The sequence below is a fragment of the Oncorhynchus tshawytscha genome, linkage group LG13, assembly GCF_018296145.1.
Source record: "Oncorhynchus tshawytscha isolate Ot180627B linkage group LG13, Otsh_v2.0, whole genome shotgun sequence".
NCBI classification, from domain to species: Eukaryota; Metazoa; Chordata; class Actinopteri; order Salmoniformes; family Salmonidae; genus Oncorhynchus; species Oncorhynchus tshawytscha.
Genome location: NC_056441.1, coordinates 620,635 through 642,319, shown reverse-complemented (window position 1 = coordinate 642,319; position 21,685 = coordinate 620,635). Strand labels below are relative to the sequence as shown.

Sequence of the window (21,685 nt, the reverse complement as noted above, 5' to 3'; positions counted from 1 at the left end):
GTTGTAACAAAAGAAAGTGTTAAACAAATCTAAATATAGTTTATATTATTTGAGATTCTTCAAAGTAGCCACCTTGATGACAGCTTTGCACACTCTTGGCATTCTCTCAACCAGTTTCATGAGGTAGTCACCTGGAATGCATTTCAATTAACAGCTGTGCCTTAACTTCATTTGTGGAATTTCTTTCCTCCTTAATGCATTTGAGCCAATCAGTTGTGTTGTGACAGGGTAGGGGTGGTATACAGAAGATAACCCTGTTTGGTAAAAGACCAAATCCATATTATGGCAAGAACAGCTCAAATAAGCAAAGAGAAACGACAGTTCATCATTACTTTAAGACATAAGTCAGTCAATGCGGAAAATTAATTACTTTTAAAGTTTCTTCAAGTGCAGTCGCAAAAAAACATCAAGCGCTGATGATGAAACTGGCTCTAATGAGGACCGCCACAGGAAAGGAAGACCCAGAGTTACCTCTGCTGGAGAGGATAAGTTCATTAGTTACCAGCCTCAGAAATTGCAGCGCAATAATTGCTTCAGAGTTCAAGTAACAGACACATCTCAACATCCACTGTTCAGAGAAGACTGCGTGAATCAGGCCTTCATGGTCAAATTGCTGCAAAGAAAACACGACTAAAAGGACACCAATAAGAACAAGAGACTTGCTTGGTCCAAGAAACATGAGCAATGGACATTAGACTGGTGGAAATCTGTCCAAATTTGGACTCTAGACCAAAGGACAGATTTTCACCAGTCTAATAAATACTCTCCTATGGGAAGGGCTACCTGCTTCAGCACTTGGTTGTCTCATTCTGTGAGCTTGTGTGGCCTACCACTCGGTTGTCTCATTCTGTGAGCTTGTGTGGCCTACCACTCGGCGGTCCCATTCTGTGAGCTTGTGTGGCCTACCACTTCGCGCCTGAGCCGTAGTTGGTCCTAGAGGTTTCCACTTCACAATAACAGCACTTACAGTTGACCAGGGCAGAAATGTTACAAACTGACAATGCTGGAAAGGTGGCATCCTATGTCTTTGCTACCTTGAAAGTCACTGAGCTCTTCAGTAAGGCCATTCTACTGTCAATGCTTGTCTATGGCTGTGTGCTCAATTTTAAACACCTGTCAGCCACAGGCGTGGCTGAAATAGCAGAATCCACCATTTTGAAGGGGTGTCCACATAGTTTTGGACATGTAGTGTACTGTGTTAAGAGATATGAGAGAGGATTGTGGATCGCTCTCCGCGGTGTCCTCAGAAAAATAATGTTTCCGGGTTAAGGAAACAGGGTAGGGTAGCCTAGTGGTTAGAGCGTTGGACTAGTAACCGGAAGGTTGCAAGTTCAAACCACCGAGCTGACAAGGTACAAATCTGTCGTTCTGCCCCTGAACAGGCAGTTAACCCACTGTTCCTAGGCCGTCATTGAAAATAAGAATTTGTTCCTAACTGACTTGCCTCGTTAAATAAAGGTTAAAAAAAAAAGAAGCAAAAAAGGGATACAGTACTTTCAACCTAATTTCAGTTTCCTCTGAAAAACAGACGTGCGGACTGCGTTCCGGTTACTCTTACCCAGTCAGCGTTCTGTAGCTCGTTGAGATCTCTGACTGGTTCCTCTCGAGTGTCTCCCTCCATCCGCCGCAGGTTCTACAGGAGGAAGACAGATTTTAGCACACTGTGGGAGATATTTCTGAGGCGTTGTTATGCACTAGAAGACCAAGGACAGAGCTTCAAGTTCCTCAGTTCCCTAAGGATTTAACATGGTCCACACACACACCTCAGTGTCCACATCCCTTAGGACTTAACATGGTCCACACACACCAACACAGTCGTGTAGAGGGCACGGCAGCACCTCTTCCAACTCAGAAGGCTGAAAAGATTTAGAATGGGCCCTCGAATCCTCCCAAAGTTCTACAGCTGCACCATTTAGAGAATCTTGACTGGCTACATCACCGCTTGGTACGGCAACTGCACTGCTTAAAGGACTCCAGATGAAAAATCTACACTGATTGAAGTGGATTTAACAGGTGATATCCATAATGGATCATAGCTTTCACCTGGATTCACCTGGTCAGTCTATGTCATGGAAAGAACAGGTGTCCCTAATGTTATGTTCACTCAGTGTATCATAGACACACTACATTGACACTCCCACAGAAAACCTATACAGACTCGTACACTTTTACACTCATAATTTGTTGCTGCTCCTCTGTGCTGTTTTACTCTCATTATTATCTATCCTGATGTCTAGTCACTTTACCCTGCCTTCATGTACATATCTACCTCAAACACCTTATTATTATCTATCCTGATGTCTAGTCACTTCACCCTGCCTTCATGTAAATATCTACCTCAAATACCTTATTATAATCTGTCCTGATGTCTAGTCACTTTACCTTCATGTAAATATCTACCTCAAATACAGTTGAAGTCAGAAGTTTACATACACTTAGGTTGGAGTCATTAAAACTATTTGTTTAACCACTCCACAAATTTCTTGTTAACAAACTATAGTTTTGGCAAGTCGGTTAGGACATTTACTTTGTGCATGACATAAGTCATTTTTCCAACAATTGTTTACAGACAGATTATTTCACATATAATTCACTGTATCACAATTCCAGTGGGTCAGAAGTTTACATACACTAAGTTGACTGTGCCTTTAAACAGCTTGGAAAATTCCACAAAATTATGTCATGACTTTAGAAGCTTCTGATAGGCTAAATAACATAATTTGAGTCAATTTGTGGTGTTTCTGTGGATGCATTTCAAGGCCTACCTTCAAACTCAGTGCCTCTTTGCTTGACATCATGGAAAAATCAAAAGAAATCAGTCAAGACCCCCCCAAAACAAATGGTAGACCATAAGTCTGGTTCATCCTTGGGAGCAATTTCCAAATGTCTGAAGGTACCACGTTCATCTGTACAAACAATAGAACGCAGGTATAAACACCATGGGACCACGCAGCCATTATACCGCTCAGGAAGGAAACACGTTCTGTCTCCTAGAGATGAATGTACTTTGGCTGTGAAAAATGCAAATCAATCCCAGAACAACAGCAAAGGACCTTGTGAAGATGCTGGAGGAAACAGGTACAAAAGTATCTATATTCACAGTAAAACGAGTCCTATTTCGACATAACCTGAAAGGCCGCTCAGCAAGGAAGAAGCCACTGCTCCAAAACCGCCATAAAAAAGCCAGACTACAGTTTGCAACTGCACATGGGGACAAAGATCATACTTTTTGAAGAAATGTCCTCTGGTCTGATGAAACAAAAATATAACTGTTTGTCCATAATGACCATCGTTATGTTTGGAGGAAAAAGGGGTAGGCTTGCAAGCCGAAGAACACCATCCCAACGTGAAGTACCGGGGTGTCAGCATCATGTTGTGGGGGTGCTTTGCTGCAGGAAGGACTGGTGCACTTCACAAAATAGATGGCTACATGAGGAAGGATAATTATGTGGATATATTGAAGCAACATCTCAAAACATCAGTCAGGAAGTTAAAGCTCGGTCGCAAATGGGTCTTCCAAATGGACAATGTCCCCAAGCATACTTCCAAAATTGTGGCAAAATGGCTTAAGGACAACAAAGTCAAGGTGTTGGAGTGGCCATCACAAAGCCCTGACCTCAATCCCATAGAAAATGTGTGGGCAGAACTGAAAAAGTATGTGCGGGCAAGGAGGCCTACAAACCTGACTCAGTTACAACAGCTCTGTCAGGAGGAAATGGGCCAAAATTCCCCCAAATTATTGTGGGAAGCTTGTGGAAGGCTATCCGAAACGTTTGACCCAAATTAAACAATTTAAAGGCAATACTACCAAATACTAATTGAGTATATGTAAACTTCTGACCCACTGGGAATGTGATGAAAGAAATAAAAGCTGAAATAAATCTCTACTATTATTCTGACATTTCACATTCTTATAATAAAGTGGTGATCCTATCTGACCTAAGACAGGGGATTTTTAATAGGATTAAATGTCAGGATTTGTGAAAAACTGAGTTTAAATGGATTTGGCTAAGGTGTATGTAAACTTCTGACTTCAACTGTACCTTATTATCTATCCTGATGCCTAGTCACTACGCTCTGCCTTCATGTACATATCTACCTCAAATTATATGGTAGTGGTACTCCCTGTATATAGCTCCACATCTATCTGGTACTCCCTGTATATAGCTCCACATCTATCTGGTACTTCCTGTATATAGCTCCACATCTATCTGGTGCTTCCTGTATATAACTCCACATTGATCTGGTACTCCCTGTATATAGCTCCACATTGATCTGGTACTTCCTATATATAGTTCCATGTTGATCTGGTACTTCTTCTATATAGCTCCACATTGATCTGGTACTGGTACTTCCTGTATATAGCTCCACATTGATTTGGTACTCCATGTATATAGCTCCACATTGATCTGGTACTCCCTGTATATAGCTCCACATTGATCTGGTACTTCCTGTATATAGCTCCACATCTATCTGGTACTTCCTGTATATAGCTCAACATCTATCTGGTACTTCCTGTATATAGTTCCACATCTATCTGGTACTTCCTGTATATAGCTCCACATTGATCTGGTACTCCCTGTATATAGCTCCACATTGATCTGGTACTCCCTCTATATAGCTCCACATTGATCTGGTACTGGTACTCCCTGTATATAGCTCCACATTGATCTGGTACTGGTACTTTTTCTATATAGCTCCACATTGATCTGGTACTAGTACTCCCTGTATATAGCTCCACATTGATCTGGTACTCCCTGTATATAGCTCAACGTTGATCTGGTACTGGTACTCCCTGTATATAGATCCACATTGATCTGATACTCCCTGTATATAGCTCCACATTGATCTGGTACTTCCTGTATATAGCTCCACATTGATCTGGTACTTCCTGTATATAGATCCACATTGATCTGATACTCCCTGTATATAGCTCCACATTGATCTGGTACTTCCTGTATATAGCTCCACATTGATCTGGTACTTCCTGTATATAGCTCCACATTTTTAAATGTCTGTCTGCCAGCTCCTCTCTATACTACTGGTGGGCACAGCTCCACCAGCTCCTCTCTATACTACTGGTGGTCACAGCTCCACCTTGCTCCTCTCTATACTACTGGTGGTAACAGCTGAGCTCCACCAGCTCCTCTCTATACTACTGGTGGTCACAGCTCCACCAGCTCCTCTCTATACTACTGGTGGTCACAGCTCCACCTTGCTCCTCTCTATACTACTGGTGGTAACAGCTGAGCTCCACCAGCTCCTCTCTATACTACTGGTGGTCACAGCTCCACCTTGCTCCTCTCTATACTACTGGTGGTAACAGCTGAGCTCCACCAGCTCCTCTCTATACTACTGGTGGGCACAGCTCCACCAGCTCCTCTCTATACTACTGGTGGTCACAGCTCCACCTTGCTCCTCTCTATACTACTGGTGGTAACAGCTGAGCTCCACCAGCTCCTCTCTATACTACTGGTGGTCACAGCTCCACCAGCTCCTCTCTATACTACTGGTGGTAACAGCTGAGCTCCACCAGCGCCTCTCTATACTACTGGTGGTCACAGCTTCACCAGCTCCTCTCTATACTACTGGTGGTAACAGCTGAGCTCCACCAGCTCCTCTCTATACTACTGGTGGTAACAGCCCCACCAGCTCCTCTCTATACTACTGGTGGTAACAGCCCCACCAGCTCCTAGACTGGCTAACTAACCACCAGCCAGCAGGACAGATCTGATAAGACTGACTGGCTAACTAACCACCAGCCAGCAGGACAGATCTTAGTGTGTAAACGTTATATTGGAGTGTTCTTACTCACCACATGTGGCCCAAAGTAAATTGGCATGACAACCTAAGGAATATGGAAATGAGTGCCAAGGACTGATATGCATAGACATGCATGGAGTGAGTGTATACAGCACTCTAGAAAGCAGGCAGCTTCTTGAACGGATGATGACCAGTGCTTACAGTGGATATGTAGGGAAATGTTTCTCTTTCTTACATGTCATATTGTTCTGGTGTACTCTAAGTCCCAGCGTAGTGATATCCCCTAGAAAATAACATTAACTTCAGGGTTTATAACTATATTCCTCCCCTACAACCCTGAATATCACAGAGTTATTAACCTGTCAGGAGCCGGTCTTCTGGTCCACTATGCAGGTCTTACAAAATAACTCTCCCGTGTGAATTCTTAATCTGTTGAAACTCTCCTGCGTGAATCTTTACTGACTCAATTCATTTAAATGATTTCTAGCAGTAAGTACTAGCATTAAGTAGGCCAACTCATTTGGTCAAAGAACCATTCTGAATAGTCTGAAAACTGGACAGAACTTTCTGGTCAAATAAGGATAAACGGATTACAAGCAGCTTTGTCTCCTTTTGCCATTCCTGGTTGACATGCTAATATTCTGAGCAGGTCTGCAGAATATGGGATCAATCTAGCTAATTGATCAGTTGAACACTTCTACTGTTAGAGCTGTTGATCAGACTGGGCAGCTGAGTGAGGGGCCTCTCCAACACACATTTTGTCAAGCTGCTGCTGAGTCAGGGGCCTCTCCAACACACATTTTGTCAAGCTGCTGCTGAGTCAGGGGCCTCTCCAACACACGTTTTCTCAAGCTGCTGCTGAGTCCGGGGCCTCTACAACACACATTTTGTCAAAGTGATCAGCTGCTGCTGAGTCAGGGGCATTCTCACCTCTTTAGCGCTCCTAATCTTCTCCAGGAAGCTGCGTAGCTCTCTGGTCTCGGCGTAGAGCGCCCGACACACAGCCTGGTAGTGGTTAGGGGCATCAGAGGGGCTGGGCAGGTGGGACGTACACAGCTGGAGGGAGAAGGGACGGCAGACAAAGTCACACACTGATAATAACGCAAGGTATACACAAATCATTAGTGGAAGGAGATTGAGAAGACAGCCCAGGACAGAGTGTGATGAAGAGAAGTTGTTGATGGCTGATGTTCCCTGGGGAGCAACTGACCTTAGTAGGTAAACTATGATGTTCCCTGGGGAGCAACCGGCCCTAGTAAGTAAACCCTGATGTTCCCTGGGGAGCAACCGGCCCTAGTAAGTCAACCCTGATGTTCCCTGGGGAGCAACCGGCCCTAGTAAGTAAACTATGATGTTCCCTGGGGAGCAACCAGCCCTAGTAAGTAAACTATGATGTTCCCTGGGGAGCAACCGGCCCTAGTAAGTAAACTATGATGTTCCCTGGGGAGCAACCAGCCCTAGTAAGTAAACTATGATGTTCCCTGGGGAGCAACCGGCCATAGTAAGTAAACTATGATGTTCCCTGGGGAGCAACCAGCCCTAGTAAGTAAACCCTGATGTTCCCATTATCATCAGTACAAAGATATTATTTAGCACATGGAAAACCTTACCAATACCATGTTCACAATTTACCTATTAAGTTGCTTTGATACCAGCAGTAACACTAATTATACCTGTTACTACCAGGCTACATTTGAGTGATTGATTTGTTATTACATAATGGCTAGTGAACTTCAGACCATTGATCTAGCTGGTGTTTCTATGAAGAGAACTGTATTTTACGTGGAGGGATTCAGAAAACAACAATGATAGGTAGTCTCTTTCTCCATCATTAACATGGAATTCCTGTCTTTTAGTTTCTAGAGGAGGCAGTCCATCCAAGAAGGGTACAATTGCGGCCCGCAATTCGGGGCGTTCCTGCATGTGGGCGTTCCTGCATGTGGGCGTTCCTCTTAATACTTCTATTGGTCCATTTCTAAGCTATGACTCCGGTACACAGGCAGGAGAGGTCCGGTACACCAGGAGAGGTCCAGTAGACCAGGAGAGGTCCGGTACACAGGCAGGAGAGGTCCGGTACACAGGCAGGAGAGGTCCAGTAGACCAGGAGAGGTCCGGTACACCAGGAGAGGTCCGGTACACAGGCAGGAGAGGTCCGGTACACAGGCAGGAGAGGTCCGGTACACAGGCAGGAGAGGTCCGGTACACAGGCAGGAGAGGTCCGGTACACAGGCAGGAGAGGTCCGGTACACCAGGAGAGGTCCGGTACACCAGGAGAGGTCCGGTACACAGGCAGGAGAGATCCGGTACACAGGCAGGAGAGGTCCGGTACACAGGCAGGAGAGGTCCGGTACACAGGCAGGAGAGGTCCGGTACACAGGCAGGAGAGGTCCGGTACACAGGCAGGAGAGGTCCGGTACACAGGCAGGAGAGGTCCGGTACACAGGCAGGAGAGGTCCGGTACACAGGCAGGAGAGGTCCGGTACACAGGCAGGAGAGGTCCGGTACACAGGCAGGAGGGGTCCGGTACACCAGGAGGGGTCCGGTACACCAGGAGGGGTCCGGTACACCAGGAGAGGTCCGGTACACAGGCGGGAGAGGTCCGGTACACCAGGAGGGGTCCGGTACACAGGCAGGAGAGGTCCGGTCATATTTTTTGTATAGACACACACACACACACATATATCTACACCCCCCTCCATAATTTGTAAAGTACTGGGTTGTGCCATGGCGGAGATCTTTGTGGGCTATACTCGGCCTTGCCTCAGGATGGTAAGTTGGTGGTTGAAGATATCCCTCTAGTGGTGTGGGGGCTGTGCTTTGGCAAAGTGGGTGGGGTTATATCCTGCCTGTTTGGCCCTGTCCGGGGGCATCATCGGATGGGGCCACAGTGTCCTGACCACAGTGTCCTGACCCCTCCTGTCTCAGCCTCCAGTATTTATGCTGCAGTAGTTTATGTGTCGGGGGGCTAGGGTCTATTTTTTTATATCTGGAGTACTTCTCCTGTCTTATCCAGTGTCCTGTGTGAATTTAAGTATGCCATCTCTAATTCTCTCTCTCGGAGGACCTGAGACCTGAGTTTTTTCCTAGGTTTTGGCCTTTCTAGGGAGTTTTTCCTGGCCACTGTACTTCTACACCTGCATTGCTTGCTGTTTGGGGTTTTAGGCTGGTTTCTGTACAGCACTGAGATATCAGCTAATCCAAGAAGGGCTTTATAAATACATTTGATTTTGATTCAGACCCATGACTTTTTCCACATTTTGTTATGTTGTAGCCGTATTCTAAAATTGATTAAATTGTTGTTGTTTTTTACTTACTGTCACGTTCTGACCATCGTTCGTATGTGTTTTCCTGGTTTTAGTGTTGGTCAGGACGTGAGCTGGGTGGGCATTCTATGTTGTGTGTCTGGTTTGTCTATTTCTATGTTTGGCCTGATATGGTTCTCAATCAGAGGCAGGTGTTAGTCATTGTCTCTGATAGGGAACCATATTTAGGTAGCCTGTTTTGTGTTGGGTTTTGTGGGTGATTGTACCTGTCTCTGTGTTTGCACCAGATAGGGCTGTTTAGGTTTTCGCCGTTTATTGTTTTTGTTAGTTTATTCATGTATAGTGTCTTTATAAATTAAACATGAATAACCACCACGCTGCATTTTGGTCCGCCTCTCTTTCACCAGAACAAAACCGTTACACTTACATATATGGCAAAACCTGAAAATGGCTGTCTCTCAATGATCAACAACCAATTTGACAGAACTTGAAAATGGCTGTCTCTCAATGATCAACAACCAATTTGACAGAACTTGAAAATGGCTGTCTCTCAATGATCAACAACCAATTTGACAGAACTTGAAAATGGCTGTCTCTCAATGATCAACAACCAATTTGACAGAACTTGAAGAATGTTTAACTTTAGAAGTTTATTTTTAAATGGGCAAATGTTGCACAATCCAGGTGTGGAAAGATCTTAGACTTACCCAGAAAGACTCACAGCTGTAACCACTGTCAAAGGTGATTCTACAAAGTATTGATTTAGGGGTGTGAATACTTATGTAAATTAGATATTTCTGTATTCAATTTTCAATAAATTTGCAATTATGGGCTATGTTGTGTGGATGGGTGAGAAAAGGGGTATGAATACTTTCTGAAGGCATTGGAAGTGCATGACTAGCAAAAAACAGACATTTAAAAGCTGTGACCCTCACGGGATGCTGCTATGACTAACAGGTCTGGATGCCTGAGTTGTCATGCCAAATGATGCATTCAAGGAGGAGTTGAAAAATGTAACGTCTGGTTTTAAGTATTTGTTGTTGTGCATGTTACCGCCCAAAACAGGAATGCCCGAAACAGCCAGGTGAGGGTTTTGTCCCAAGCGGCACCCTTATTCCCTATGAAGTGCACTATTTTTGACCGGGGGCCATAAGGAATAGGGTGCCATTTGGGACACAAAGGTGTTATCTTTCTTCTTCCTCCTCTGAGGTAAAACTGACAGCAGCGCAGCCTGAGTGTGAACACCACAGTACAAATCCCTTTGCTGGGTATTTCCATGGAGTCCTAAATGGCACCCTATTGCGGGGGTTCCCAAACGTTTTCACTCAGGGACCCCCTTCCAGCATTGGGGAAGATCCCCCCCCTGCGCGACCACATCTATTTATTTCTATGGGCACAAGTACTGTTAATGACACAAACTGTTCACACCCTTCTTGTTGGTGGAGAGAAATTTGCAAGTTTAAAGCTTATTTTCTGCAATTCTACACATTATAATGTTTTCTCCCCAATTTCGATCTCTTCTTATCGCTGCAACTCCCCAAAGAACTCGGGGGTCGAAGGTCGAGTCACGCGTCCTGTGAAACATGACCCGCCAAACCGAGCATCTTAACATCCGGCTGCTTAACCAGTAAGCCAGCCACACCAATGTGTTGGAGGAAACACCGTTCACCTGATGACCGAGGTCAGCCTGCAGGCACCTGGCCCACCACAAAGACTCGCTAGAGCACGATGAGCCAAGTAAACCCACCCCCACCCGGCCAAACACTCCCCTTAGCTGGACAACACAGACCAAATTGTGCACTGCCCTATGGGACTACCGGATCACGGCCCGTTGTGATAAAGCCCGGGAACGAACCAGGGTCTGTAGTGACGCCTCTAGCACTGATGCAGTGCCTTAGACCACTGCGCCACTCGGGAGCCCTCACATTTTGCAGTTTTAAAGCATTTTTTTTTTGCAATTCTATACATTTTGCCATGTCTAATGTGTATTCATGTGATATTTGACTGAAAAAATGTCCAACAAAATCTATGGGCTAAAAAAATTTACTAAAAAAAACAGCTGACATGGGCTAGCTGATCTGGTCATTTCTGACAAGTTTTAAATAGCTCTATAAGGAAGACATGACAAGAGGAACGGATGGTGCACTAACTCATTTCTTAATTGTGCATTCTACTATTACAACTTTTAAGATTTCAGGTTTAAAGCCGGACTGAGTTCCTATAAAATATATACTACATATGGAAAGTATTCAGATCCCTTTAATTTTTACACAATTTGTTATGTTACACAGAGAGACAGAGCGAGACCGAGCCCAGCTGAATCACATCAAAGACAACATTATAGGGTTATTATCCCGTTTTAAACGGGATATTTTGTCAGGAAAAGATGCTAGAATATGCATATAATTGACTTTGGATAGAAAACACTCTAACGTTTCCAAAACTGTAAAGATATTGTCTGTGAGTATAACAGAACTGATGTTGCAGGCGAAAGCCTGAGAAAAATCCAATCCGGAAGTGCCCCATATTTTGAAAGCGCTGCCTTCCAATGACTCCCTATTGAGCTGTGAATGTACCATCAACGACTTTCTACGTATTCCCCAAGGTGTCTACAGCATTGTGACGTAGTTTTACGCATTTCTGTTGAAGAATAGCCGTAGGCAGCCACATTGCGTAAGTGGTCACATGGTGGCTCCGAGAGAGATTCTCACGTAAAATACAGAGGTAGCCATTACTCAAATCGGTCAGAGTGAAAAACGAATTGTCCCGACTGATATATTATCGAATAGATATTAGAAAAACACCTTGAGGATGGATTCTAAACAATGTTTGCCATGTTTCTGTCGATATTATGGAGCTAATTTGGAATATTTTTCAGCGTTGTGGTGACCGCAATTTCCGGGCAATTTCTCAGCCAAACGTGAAGAACAAACGGAGCTATTTCGCCTACAAAAATAATCTTTTGGGAAAACAATTAACTTTGGCTGTTTACCTGGGAGTCTCATGAGTGAAAACATCCGAAGTTCTTCAAAGGTAAACGATTTCATTTGATTGCTTTTCTGATTTCCGTGACAAGTTTGCCTGCTGCTAGCAAGGCATAATGCTATGCTATGATAAACTTACAGAAATGCTTGTCTAGCGTTGGCTGTAAAGCATATTTTGAGATGACAGGGTGATTAACAAAAGGCTAAGCTGTGTTCCAATATATTTCACTTGTGATTTTCATGAATAGGAATATTTATGTCCGTTGCGTTATGCTAATTAGTGTCAGATGATGATAACGGTCCCGTTCAAGGGCTGGGCGTCACTACAGGTTTTAAGGTGCTGCATTCATTCCCAAAGAGCTAACATGAACATTAAGAAACTGAATTATTTGGAGAAAAAAAACATATATATATATATCAAATCAAATTTATTTATATAGCCCTTCGTACATCAGCTGATATCTCAAAGTGCTGTACAGAAACCCAGCCTAAAACCCCAAACAGCAAGCAATGCAGGTGTAGAAGCACGGTGGCTAGGAAAAACTCCCTAGAAAGGCCAAAACCTAGGAAGAAACCTAGAGAGGAACCAGGCTATGTGGGGTGGCCAGTCCTCTTCTGGCTGTGCCGGGTGGAGATTATAACAGAACATGGCCAAGATGTTCAAATGTTCATAAATGACCAGCATGGTCGAATAATAATAAGGCAGAACAGTTGAAACTGGAGCAGCAGCACAGTCAGGTGGAAGTTGAAACTGGAGCAGCAGCATGGCCAGGTGTATATATATATATATATATATATATATACACACAGTATGTATATTTGTGTGTGAGTATGCATGTGAGAATGCCAAGAGTGTGCAAAGCTGTCATCAAGGCAAAAGGTGGGTAGTTGGAAGAATCTCGACAATATAATATATTTTGATTTGTTTTTAGTTACTACATGATTCCATATGTGTTGTTATTATGTGTTAGAATTATTTCATAGTTTTGTTTTCTTCACTATTATTCTACAATGTAGAAAATAGCCAAAATAAAGACAAACCCTGGAATGAGTAGCTGTGTCCAAACTATTGACTGGTACTGTATATACACAGTGCATTCAGGAAGTAGTCAGACCCCTTGACTTTTTAAACAATTTGTTACGTTACAGCTTTATTTTAAAATTGATTACGTTGTTTTTTCCCCCATCAATCTACACACAATACCCAATAATGACAATGCATAAAACATGTTTATAATTTTGGGGGAAAAATTAGTAAAAAACAGAAATATGACATTTACATAAGTATTACGATCCCCTACTCAGTACTTTGTTGATGCAACTTTGGCAGCGATTACAGCCAGTCTTCTTGGGTACGATGCTACAAGCCTGGAACACCTGTATTTGGGGAGTTTCTCCCATTCTTCTCTGCAGATCCTCTCACGCTCTGTCAGGTTGGATGGGGAGCGTCGCTGCACAGCTACTTTCCGGTCTCTCCAGAAATGTTAGATCGGGTTCAAGTCCGGGCTCTGGCTGGACCACTCAACGACATTGAGACTTGTCTGAAAGCCACTCCTGCATTGTCATGGCTGTGTGCTTAGGGTCATTGTCCTGTTGGAAGGTGAACCTTCGCCCACAGTCTAAGGTCCTAAGTGTTCTGTCTGGAGTAGGTTTTCATCAAGGATCTCTGTACTTTGATCCGTTCATCTGTCCCTCAATCCTGACTTGTCTCCCAGTCCCTTCCACTGAGTAGTGACTGCCGTCTGGCCATTCTACCATAAAGGCCTGATTGGTGGGGTGCTGCAGACAAGGTTGCCTTCTGGAAGGTTCTCCCAACTCCACATAGGAACTCTGGAGCTCTGTCAGAGTGACCATTGACCAAGACCCTTCTCCTCCGATTACTCAGATTGGCTGGGTGGCCAATTCTAGGAAGGGTCTTGGTGGTTCTAAACTTCTTCTAATTAAGGATGGAGATGTCGTTGCATTTTGTCCAGGTGGGAAAGGGTTGTGTGGAGTGTGATAGAGATTACGTCATCGGTGGATCTTTTGGGGCAGTATGCGAATTGGAGTGAGCCTAGGGTGTCTGGGATGATGGTGTTGATGTGAGCCATGACCAGCCTCTCAAAGCACTTCATCGCTACAGATGTAAGTGATGCAGGGTTACCTGCAGCAATTACCTTGGCGTTCTTGGGCACAGGGTCTATGGTGTTCTGCTTGAAACATGTAGGTATTACAGACTGGGTCAGGGAGAGGTTGAAAATGTCATTGAAGGCACTTGAAAGTTGGTCGGCGCACACTTTGAGTACACATCCTGTTAATCCGTCTGCCTTGAGGCCTTGTGAAAGTCAAAGGTCTGAGTGTGTGGAAAAGACAGAAAGAAGCTCGTGTTTTCTTAGCTCAGACGAGAGCATTGAGCACCGCGGCAGTTTGCAACTTCCCTGTGGGGGCTTCTGTTAACGTGTCACGTCAGTTAGATTCACCCTAATCAGCATCCCAAATGGCACCCTATTCCCCATGTAGTACACTACTATTGACCCAGACTCCATAGGGCTGTAGTGCACTGCTATTGACCAGGGCCCATGGGGAATAGGGTGTAATTTAGGATGCGGACTAGCTACCCTATCAACCCCTTAGTCTGGGAAGGAGTGAGAAGGAAGGAGAGTTTGAGGAATGCAGACGTATCTAATATAGCCGTGCTGCTGCATCTATTTCAGATGTGACCGGAGGTCTCCAGAGGGAGAAGTCTGGTCTGTGGGGAAAGCTCTGCTAATGACTGCATCCCAAATACCATCCTATTCCCTATGGGCCCTCGTCAACAGTAGTGCACTATTTAGAGAATATGATGCCATTATGAATGAATGTACTCCTCAGAAATAGACAGACACTAAGCTCTGGTGAATCCATTTTTCACAAGAGCCAAACAACAACCTGTTAAACAAGTGATAGTTGGGTATCAACATATTTCAGTCATTTTGTGTCTGCATCTGGTTGAAGTGCTGTGTCTACTATTGGGTTCTGAAATCATGAAATGTACTTATTCATGTCACTGAGGGAGAGAGGAATGTATAATGTTTACATTCTGAATATGTTATTGTTAGCCATCCTATGGGAGGAAAAGAGACAGTCTGGTACCAGTCACCATGACAGCTGTGAGTTGGGGAGGCGTGAGCACTTTGGGGCAGCGGTCAGGTAAGATGAAGTGAGGAAGAACAGATATCACTAAGGTTCTGCCTAGCAACAGGCATGCATTGGCTGTTCAGATGTGTAGGAGGAGACTCGGCACAGGCGAAAGGGTTTAACATCAGTGCTTGTGTGAATATGTATTTTGTCTTATGCAGCTGTATAGACCCAATGGGTGAATAAACTTGGTTAGAGCTTGATTAAGCGTCTGAGTTTTAATAGGTTCATTTAGAACCTATCAGTACCTACAGAACTTCTAGACTTATTACGCCAATGGCACCCTATTCTATTTATAGTGCACTACTGTTGACCAGGGCTCATAGGAGACTAACTTGTCACCGCGTCGTACCGCTCTAAGGGTCACAGCGTCGTACCGCTCTAAGGGTCACCGCGTCATACCGCTCTAAGGGTCACCGCGTCGTACCGCTCTAAGGGTCACCGCGTCGTACCGCTCTAAGGGCCACAGCGTCGTACCGCTCTAAGGGTCACCGCGTCGTACCGCTCTAAGGGCCACCGCGTCGTACCGCTCTAAGGGTCACCGCGTCGTACCGCTCTAAGGGTCACCGCGTCGTACCGCTCTAAGGGCCACCGCGTCGTACCGCTCTAAGGGTCACCGCGTCGTACCGCTCTAAGGGTCACAGCGTCGTACCGCTCTAAGGGTCACAGCGTCGTACCGCTCTAACGAGTCACAGCGTCGTACCGCTCTAACAAGTCACAGCGTCGTTACCGCTCTAACGCGTCACAGCGTCGTTTTTATTTATTTTATTTTACCTTTATTTAACCAGGTAGGCAAGTTGAGAACAAGTTCTCATTTACAATTGCGACCTGGCCAAGATAAAAGCAAAGCAGTTCGACAGATACAACGACACAGAGTTACACATGGAGTAAAACAAACATACAGTCAATAACACCGTATAAACAAGTCTATATACAATGTGAGCAAATGAGGTGAGAAGGGAGGTAAAGGCAAAAAAGGCCATGGTGGCAAAGTAAATACAATATAGCAAGTAAAACACTGGAATGGTAGTTTTGCAATGGAAGAATGTGCAAAGTAGAAATAAAAATAATGGGGTGCAAAGGAGCTAAATAAATAAATAAATAAAAATTAAATACAGTTGGGAAAGAGGTAGTTGTTTGGGCTAAATTATAGGTGGGCTATGTACAGGTGCAGTAATCTGTGAGCTGCTCTGACAGTTGGTGCTTAAAGCTAGTGAGGGAGATAAGTGTTTCCAGTTTCAGAGATTTTTGTAGTTCGTTCCAGTCATTGGCAGCAGAGAACTGGAAGGAGAGGCGGCCAAAGAAAGAATTGGTTTTGGGGGTGAATAGAGAGATATACCTGCTGGAGCGTGTGCTACAGGTGGGAGATGCTATGGTGACCAGCGAGCTGAGATAAGGGGGACTTTACCTAGCAGGGTCTTATAGATGACATGGAGCCAGTGGGTTTGGCGACGAGTATGAAGCGAGGGCCAGCCAACGAGAGCGTACAGGTCGCAATGGTGGGTAGTATATGGGGCTTTGGTGACAAAACGGATTGCACTGTGATAGACTGCATCCAATTTGTTGAGTAGGGTAGTGGAGGCTATTTTGTAAATGACATCACCAAAGTCGAGGATTGGTAGGATGGTCAGTTTTACAAGGGTATGTTTGGCAGCATGAGTGAAGGATGCGTGAAGGATGCCGCACTAAGGGTCACCGCGTCGTACCGCTCTAAGGGTCACAGCGTCGTACCGCTCTAAGGGTCACCGCGTCGTAACGCTCTAACGCGTCACAGCGTCGTACCGCACTAAGGGTCACCGCGTCGTACCGCTCTAACGCGTCACAGCGTCGTACCGCACTAAGGGGCACCGCGTCGTACCGCTCTAAGGGTCACAGCGTCGTACCGCTCTAACACCGCGTCACAGCGTCATACCGCTCTAAGGGTCACCGCTCGTAAGGGTCACCAGCGTCGTACCGCTCTAAGGGTCACCGCGTCGCAGCTCTAAGGGTCACCGCGTCTAAGGGTCACCGCGTCGTACCGCTCTAAGGGTCACCGCGTCGTACCGCTCTAAGGGTCACCGCGTCATACCGCTCTAAGGGTCACCGCGTCGTACCGCTCTAAGGGTCACCGCGTCGTACAGCTCTAAGGGTCACACCGCGTCGTACCGCTCTAAGGGTCACCGCGTCGTACAGCTCTAAGGGTCACCGCGTCGTACCGCTCTAAGGGTCACCGCGTCGTACCGCTCTAAGGGTCACCGCGTCGTACCGCTCTAAGGGTCACCGCGTCATCACCGCTCTAAGGGTCACCGCGTCGTACCGCTCTAAGGGTCACCGCGTCATACCGCTCTAACGCGTCGTACCGCTCTAACACGTCACCGCGTCGTACCTCTCTAACACGTCGTACCAATCTAAGGGTCACCGCGTCGTACCACTCTAACCCGTCGTACCTCTCTAACGCGACGTGCCGCTCTAAGGGTCACCGCGTCAAGGGTCACCGCGTCGCAACGCGTCACCGCGTCGTAACGCGCTCTAAGGGTCACCGCGTCGTACCGCTCTAACGCGTCGTACCGCTCTAAGGGTCACCGCGTCGTACAGCTCTAAGGGTCACCGCGTCGTACCGCTCTAAGGGTCACCGCGTCGTACCGCTCTAACACGGGTCACCGCGTCATACCGCTCTAAGGGTCACCGCGTCGTACCGCTCTAACACGGGTCACCGCGTCGTACCGCTCTAACACGCGTCGTACCGCTCTAACACGTCACCGCGTCGTACCTCTCTAACACGTCGTACCAATCTAAGGGTCACCGCGTCGTACCACTCTAACCCGTCGTCCTCTCCGCTCTCTACACGCCGTACGCGACGTACCGCTCTAACACGGGTCACCGCGTCGTCGTACCGCTCTAACACGTCACCGCGTCGTACCGCTCTAACACGCGTCGTACCGCTCTAACGCGTCACCGCGTCGTACCGCTCTAACACGACGCGTCGTGCCGCTCTAAGGGTCACCGCGTCGTACCGCTCTAACACGTCACGGTCACCGCTCTAACACGTCGTACCGCTCTAACACGCCGTACCGCTCTAACACGCCTTACCGCTGTAACCCGTCGTACCGCACGCCAACGCGTAACACGTCACGCGTCGCCGCTCTAACACGCCAACGCGCTCCGCTCTAACACGCACCGCGTCGTACCGCTCTAACACGCCAACGCGTCGTACCGCTCTAACACGTCACCGTGTCGCTCTACCGCTCTAACACGCCAACCACCGCGTCGTACGCTCTAACACGTCACCGCGTCGTACCGCTCTAACACGTCACCGCGTCGTACCGCTCTAACACGCCACGCTCTAACGTCGTACCGCTCTAACACGCCAAAGCGTCGTACCGCTCTAACACGCCGTCACCGCTCTAACACGCAACGCGTCGTACCGCTCTAACACGTCACCGCTGTCGTCACCGCTCTAACACGTCACCGCGTCGTACCGCTCTAACACGTCACCGCGTCGTACCGCTCTAACACGTCACCGCGTCGTACCGCTCTAACACGCGTCACGGGGTCACCGCGTCGTACCGCTCTAACACGTCGTACCCCTCTAACACGTCACCGTGTCCTCACTAACACGTCGTACCAATCTAAGGGTCACCGCTCGTAACACGTCACCGCGTCGTACCGCTCTAACACGCGTCACCCGCGTCGTACCGCTCTAACACGCGTCACGCTCTAAGGGTCACCGTCGTACCGCTCTAACACGTCACCGCGCCGTCAACGCTCTAACACGCGTCGTACGCTCTAACACGCTCGTACCGCTCTAACACGTCACCGCGTCGTACCGCTCTAACACGTCACGGCGTCGTACCGCTCTAACACGTCAACGCGTCGTACCGCTCTAACACGCTCAACGCGTCGTACCGCTCGCTCTAACACGTCACCGCGTCGTACCGCTCTAACACGCCAACACCGCGTCGTACCGCTCTAACACGCCAACGCGTCGTGCCGCTCTAACACGCCAACGCGTCGTACCGCTCTAACACGTCAACGCGTCGTCAACACGCCAACGCTCGTACCGCTAACACGCCAACGCGTCGTACCGCGCCTAACACGCCAACGCAACGCGTCGTACCGCTCTAACACGTCAACGCTCTAACACGTCACCGCTCTAACACGTCAACGCTCTAACACGTCGTACCGCTCTAACACGTCGTACCGCTATAACACGTCACCGCTCTAACGGGTCACCGCGTCGTACCACTCTAACGGGTCACCGCGTCGTAGCGCTCTAACGGGTCACCGCGTCGTACCGCTCTAATGGGACACCGCGTCATACCGCTCTAACGGGACACCGCGTCGTACCGCTCTAACACGTCGTACCGCTCTAACGTGTCACAGCGTCGTACCGCACTAAGGGTCACCGCGTCGTACAGCTCTAAGGGTCACCGCGTCGTACCGCTCTAAGGGTCACCGCGTCGTACAGCTCTAAGGGTCACAGCGTCGTACCGCTCTAAGGGTCACCGCGTCGTACAGCTCTAAGGGTCACCGCGTCGTACCGCTCTAAGGGTCACCGCGTCGTACCGCTCTAAGGGTCACCGCGTCATACCGCTCTAAGGGTCACCGCGTCGTACCGCTCTAAGGGTCACCGCGTCGTACCGCTCTAACGCGTCGTACCGCTCTAACACGTCACCGCGTCGTACCTCTCTAACACGTCGTACCAATCTAAGGGTCACCGCGTCGTACCACTCTAACCCGTCGTACCTCTCTAACGCGTCGTACCGCTCTAAGGGTCACCGCGTCGTCACCGCTCTAATGCGTCGTACCGCTCTAACGCGTCACCGCGTCGTACCGCTCTAAGGGTCACCGCGTCGTACCGCTCTAAGGGTCACCGCGTCGTACCGCTCTAAGGGTCACCGCGTCGTACCGCTCTAACACGCCGTACCGCTCTAACACGTCACCGCGTCGTACCGCTCTAACACGTCACCGCGTCGTACCGCTCTAACACGTCACGGCGTCGTACCGCTCTAACACGTCAACGCGTCGTACCGCTCTAACACGCCAACGCGTCGTACCGCTCTAACACGCCAACGCGTCGTACCGCTCTAACACGCCAACGCGTCGTACCGCTCTAACACGCCAACGCGTCGTACCGCTCTAACACGCCAACGCGTCGTACCGCTCTAACACGCAACGCGTCGTACCGCTCTAACACGCCGTACCGCTATAACACGTCACCGCTCTAACGGGTCACCGCGTCGTACCACTCTAACGGGTCACCGCGTCGTAGCGCTCTAACGGGTCACCGCGTCGTACCGCTCTAACGGGTCACCGCGTCGTACCGCTCTAACACGCCGTACCGCTCTAACGTGTCGTACCGCTCTAACACGTCACCGCGTCGTACCGCTCTAACGCGTCGTACCGCTCCAACACGTCACCGCGTCGTACCGCTTCTAACACGCCAACGCGTCGTACCGCTCTAACACGTCAACGCGTCGTACCGCTCTAACACGCCAACGCGTCGTACCGCTCTAACACGCCAACGCGTCGTACCGCTCTAACACGCCAACGCGTCGTACCGCTCTAACACGCCAACGCGTCGTACCGCTCTAACACGCCGTACCGCTATAACACGTCACCGCTCTAACGGGTCACCGCGTCGTACCACTCTAACGGGTCACCGCGTCGTAGCGCTCTAACGGGTCACCGCGTCGTACCGCTCTAATGGGACACCGCGTCATACCGCTCTAACGGGACACCGCGTCGTACCGCTCTAACACGTCGTACCGCTCTAACGTGTCACAGCGTCGTACCGCACTAAGGGTCACCGCGTCGTACAGCTCTAAGGGTCACCGCGTCGTACCGCTCTAAGGGTCACCGCGTCGTACAGCTCTAAGGGTCACAGCGTCGTACCGCTCTAAGGGTCACCGCGTCGTACAGCTCTAAGGGTCACCGCGTCGTACCGCTCTAAGGGTCACCGCGTCGTACCGCTCTAAGGGTCACCGCGTCATACCGCTCTAAGGGTCACCGCGTCGTACCGCTCTAAGGGTCACCGCGTCGTACCGCTCTAACGCGTCGTACCGCTCTAACACGTCACCGCGTCGTACCTCTCTAACACGTCGTACCAATCTAAGGGTCACCGCGTCGTACCACTCTAACCCGTCGTACCTCTCTAACGCGACGTACCGCTCTAAGGGTCACCGCGTCGTACCGCTCTAAGGGTCACCGCGTCGTACCGCTCTAATGCGTCGTACCGCTCTAACGCGTCACCGCGTCGTACCGCTCTAAGGGTCACCGCGTCGTACCGCTCTAAGGGTCACCGCGTCGTACCGCTCTAAGGGTCACCGCGTCGTACCGCTCTAACACGCCGTACCGCTCTAACACGTCACCGCGTCGTACCGCTCTAACACGTCACCGCGTCGTACCGCTCTAACACGTCACGGCGTCGTACCGCTCTAACACGCCAACGCGTCGTACCGCTCTAACACGCCAACGCGTCGTACCGCTCTAACACGCCAACGCGTCGTACCGCTCTAACACGCCAACGCGTCGTACCGC

The 21,685-nt window shown here is 48.2% G+C and overlaps 1 protein-coding gene across 1 annotated transcript in view; it reads right to left on the bottom strand.

Annotated features, from left to right (window-relative positions):
• The window catches only part of LOC112264300 (protein spire homolog 1), a 122,134-nt gene that overhangs the window by 55,890 nt on the left and 44,559 nt on the right, over window positions 1-21,685 (bottom strand). Inside the window, 2 exon segments of the mRNA XM_042295048.1 lie at window positions 1,559-1,633; window positions 6,694-6,819. Of these exon segments, the coding sequence (XP_042150982.1) occupies window positions 1,559-1,633; window positions 6,694-6,819 (201 nt within the window).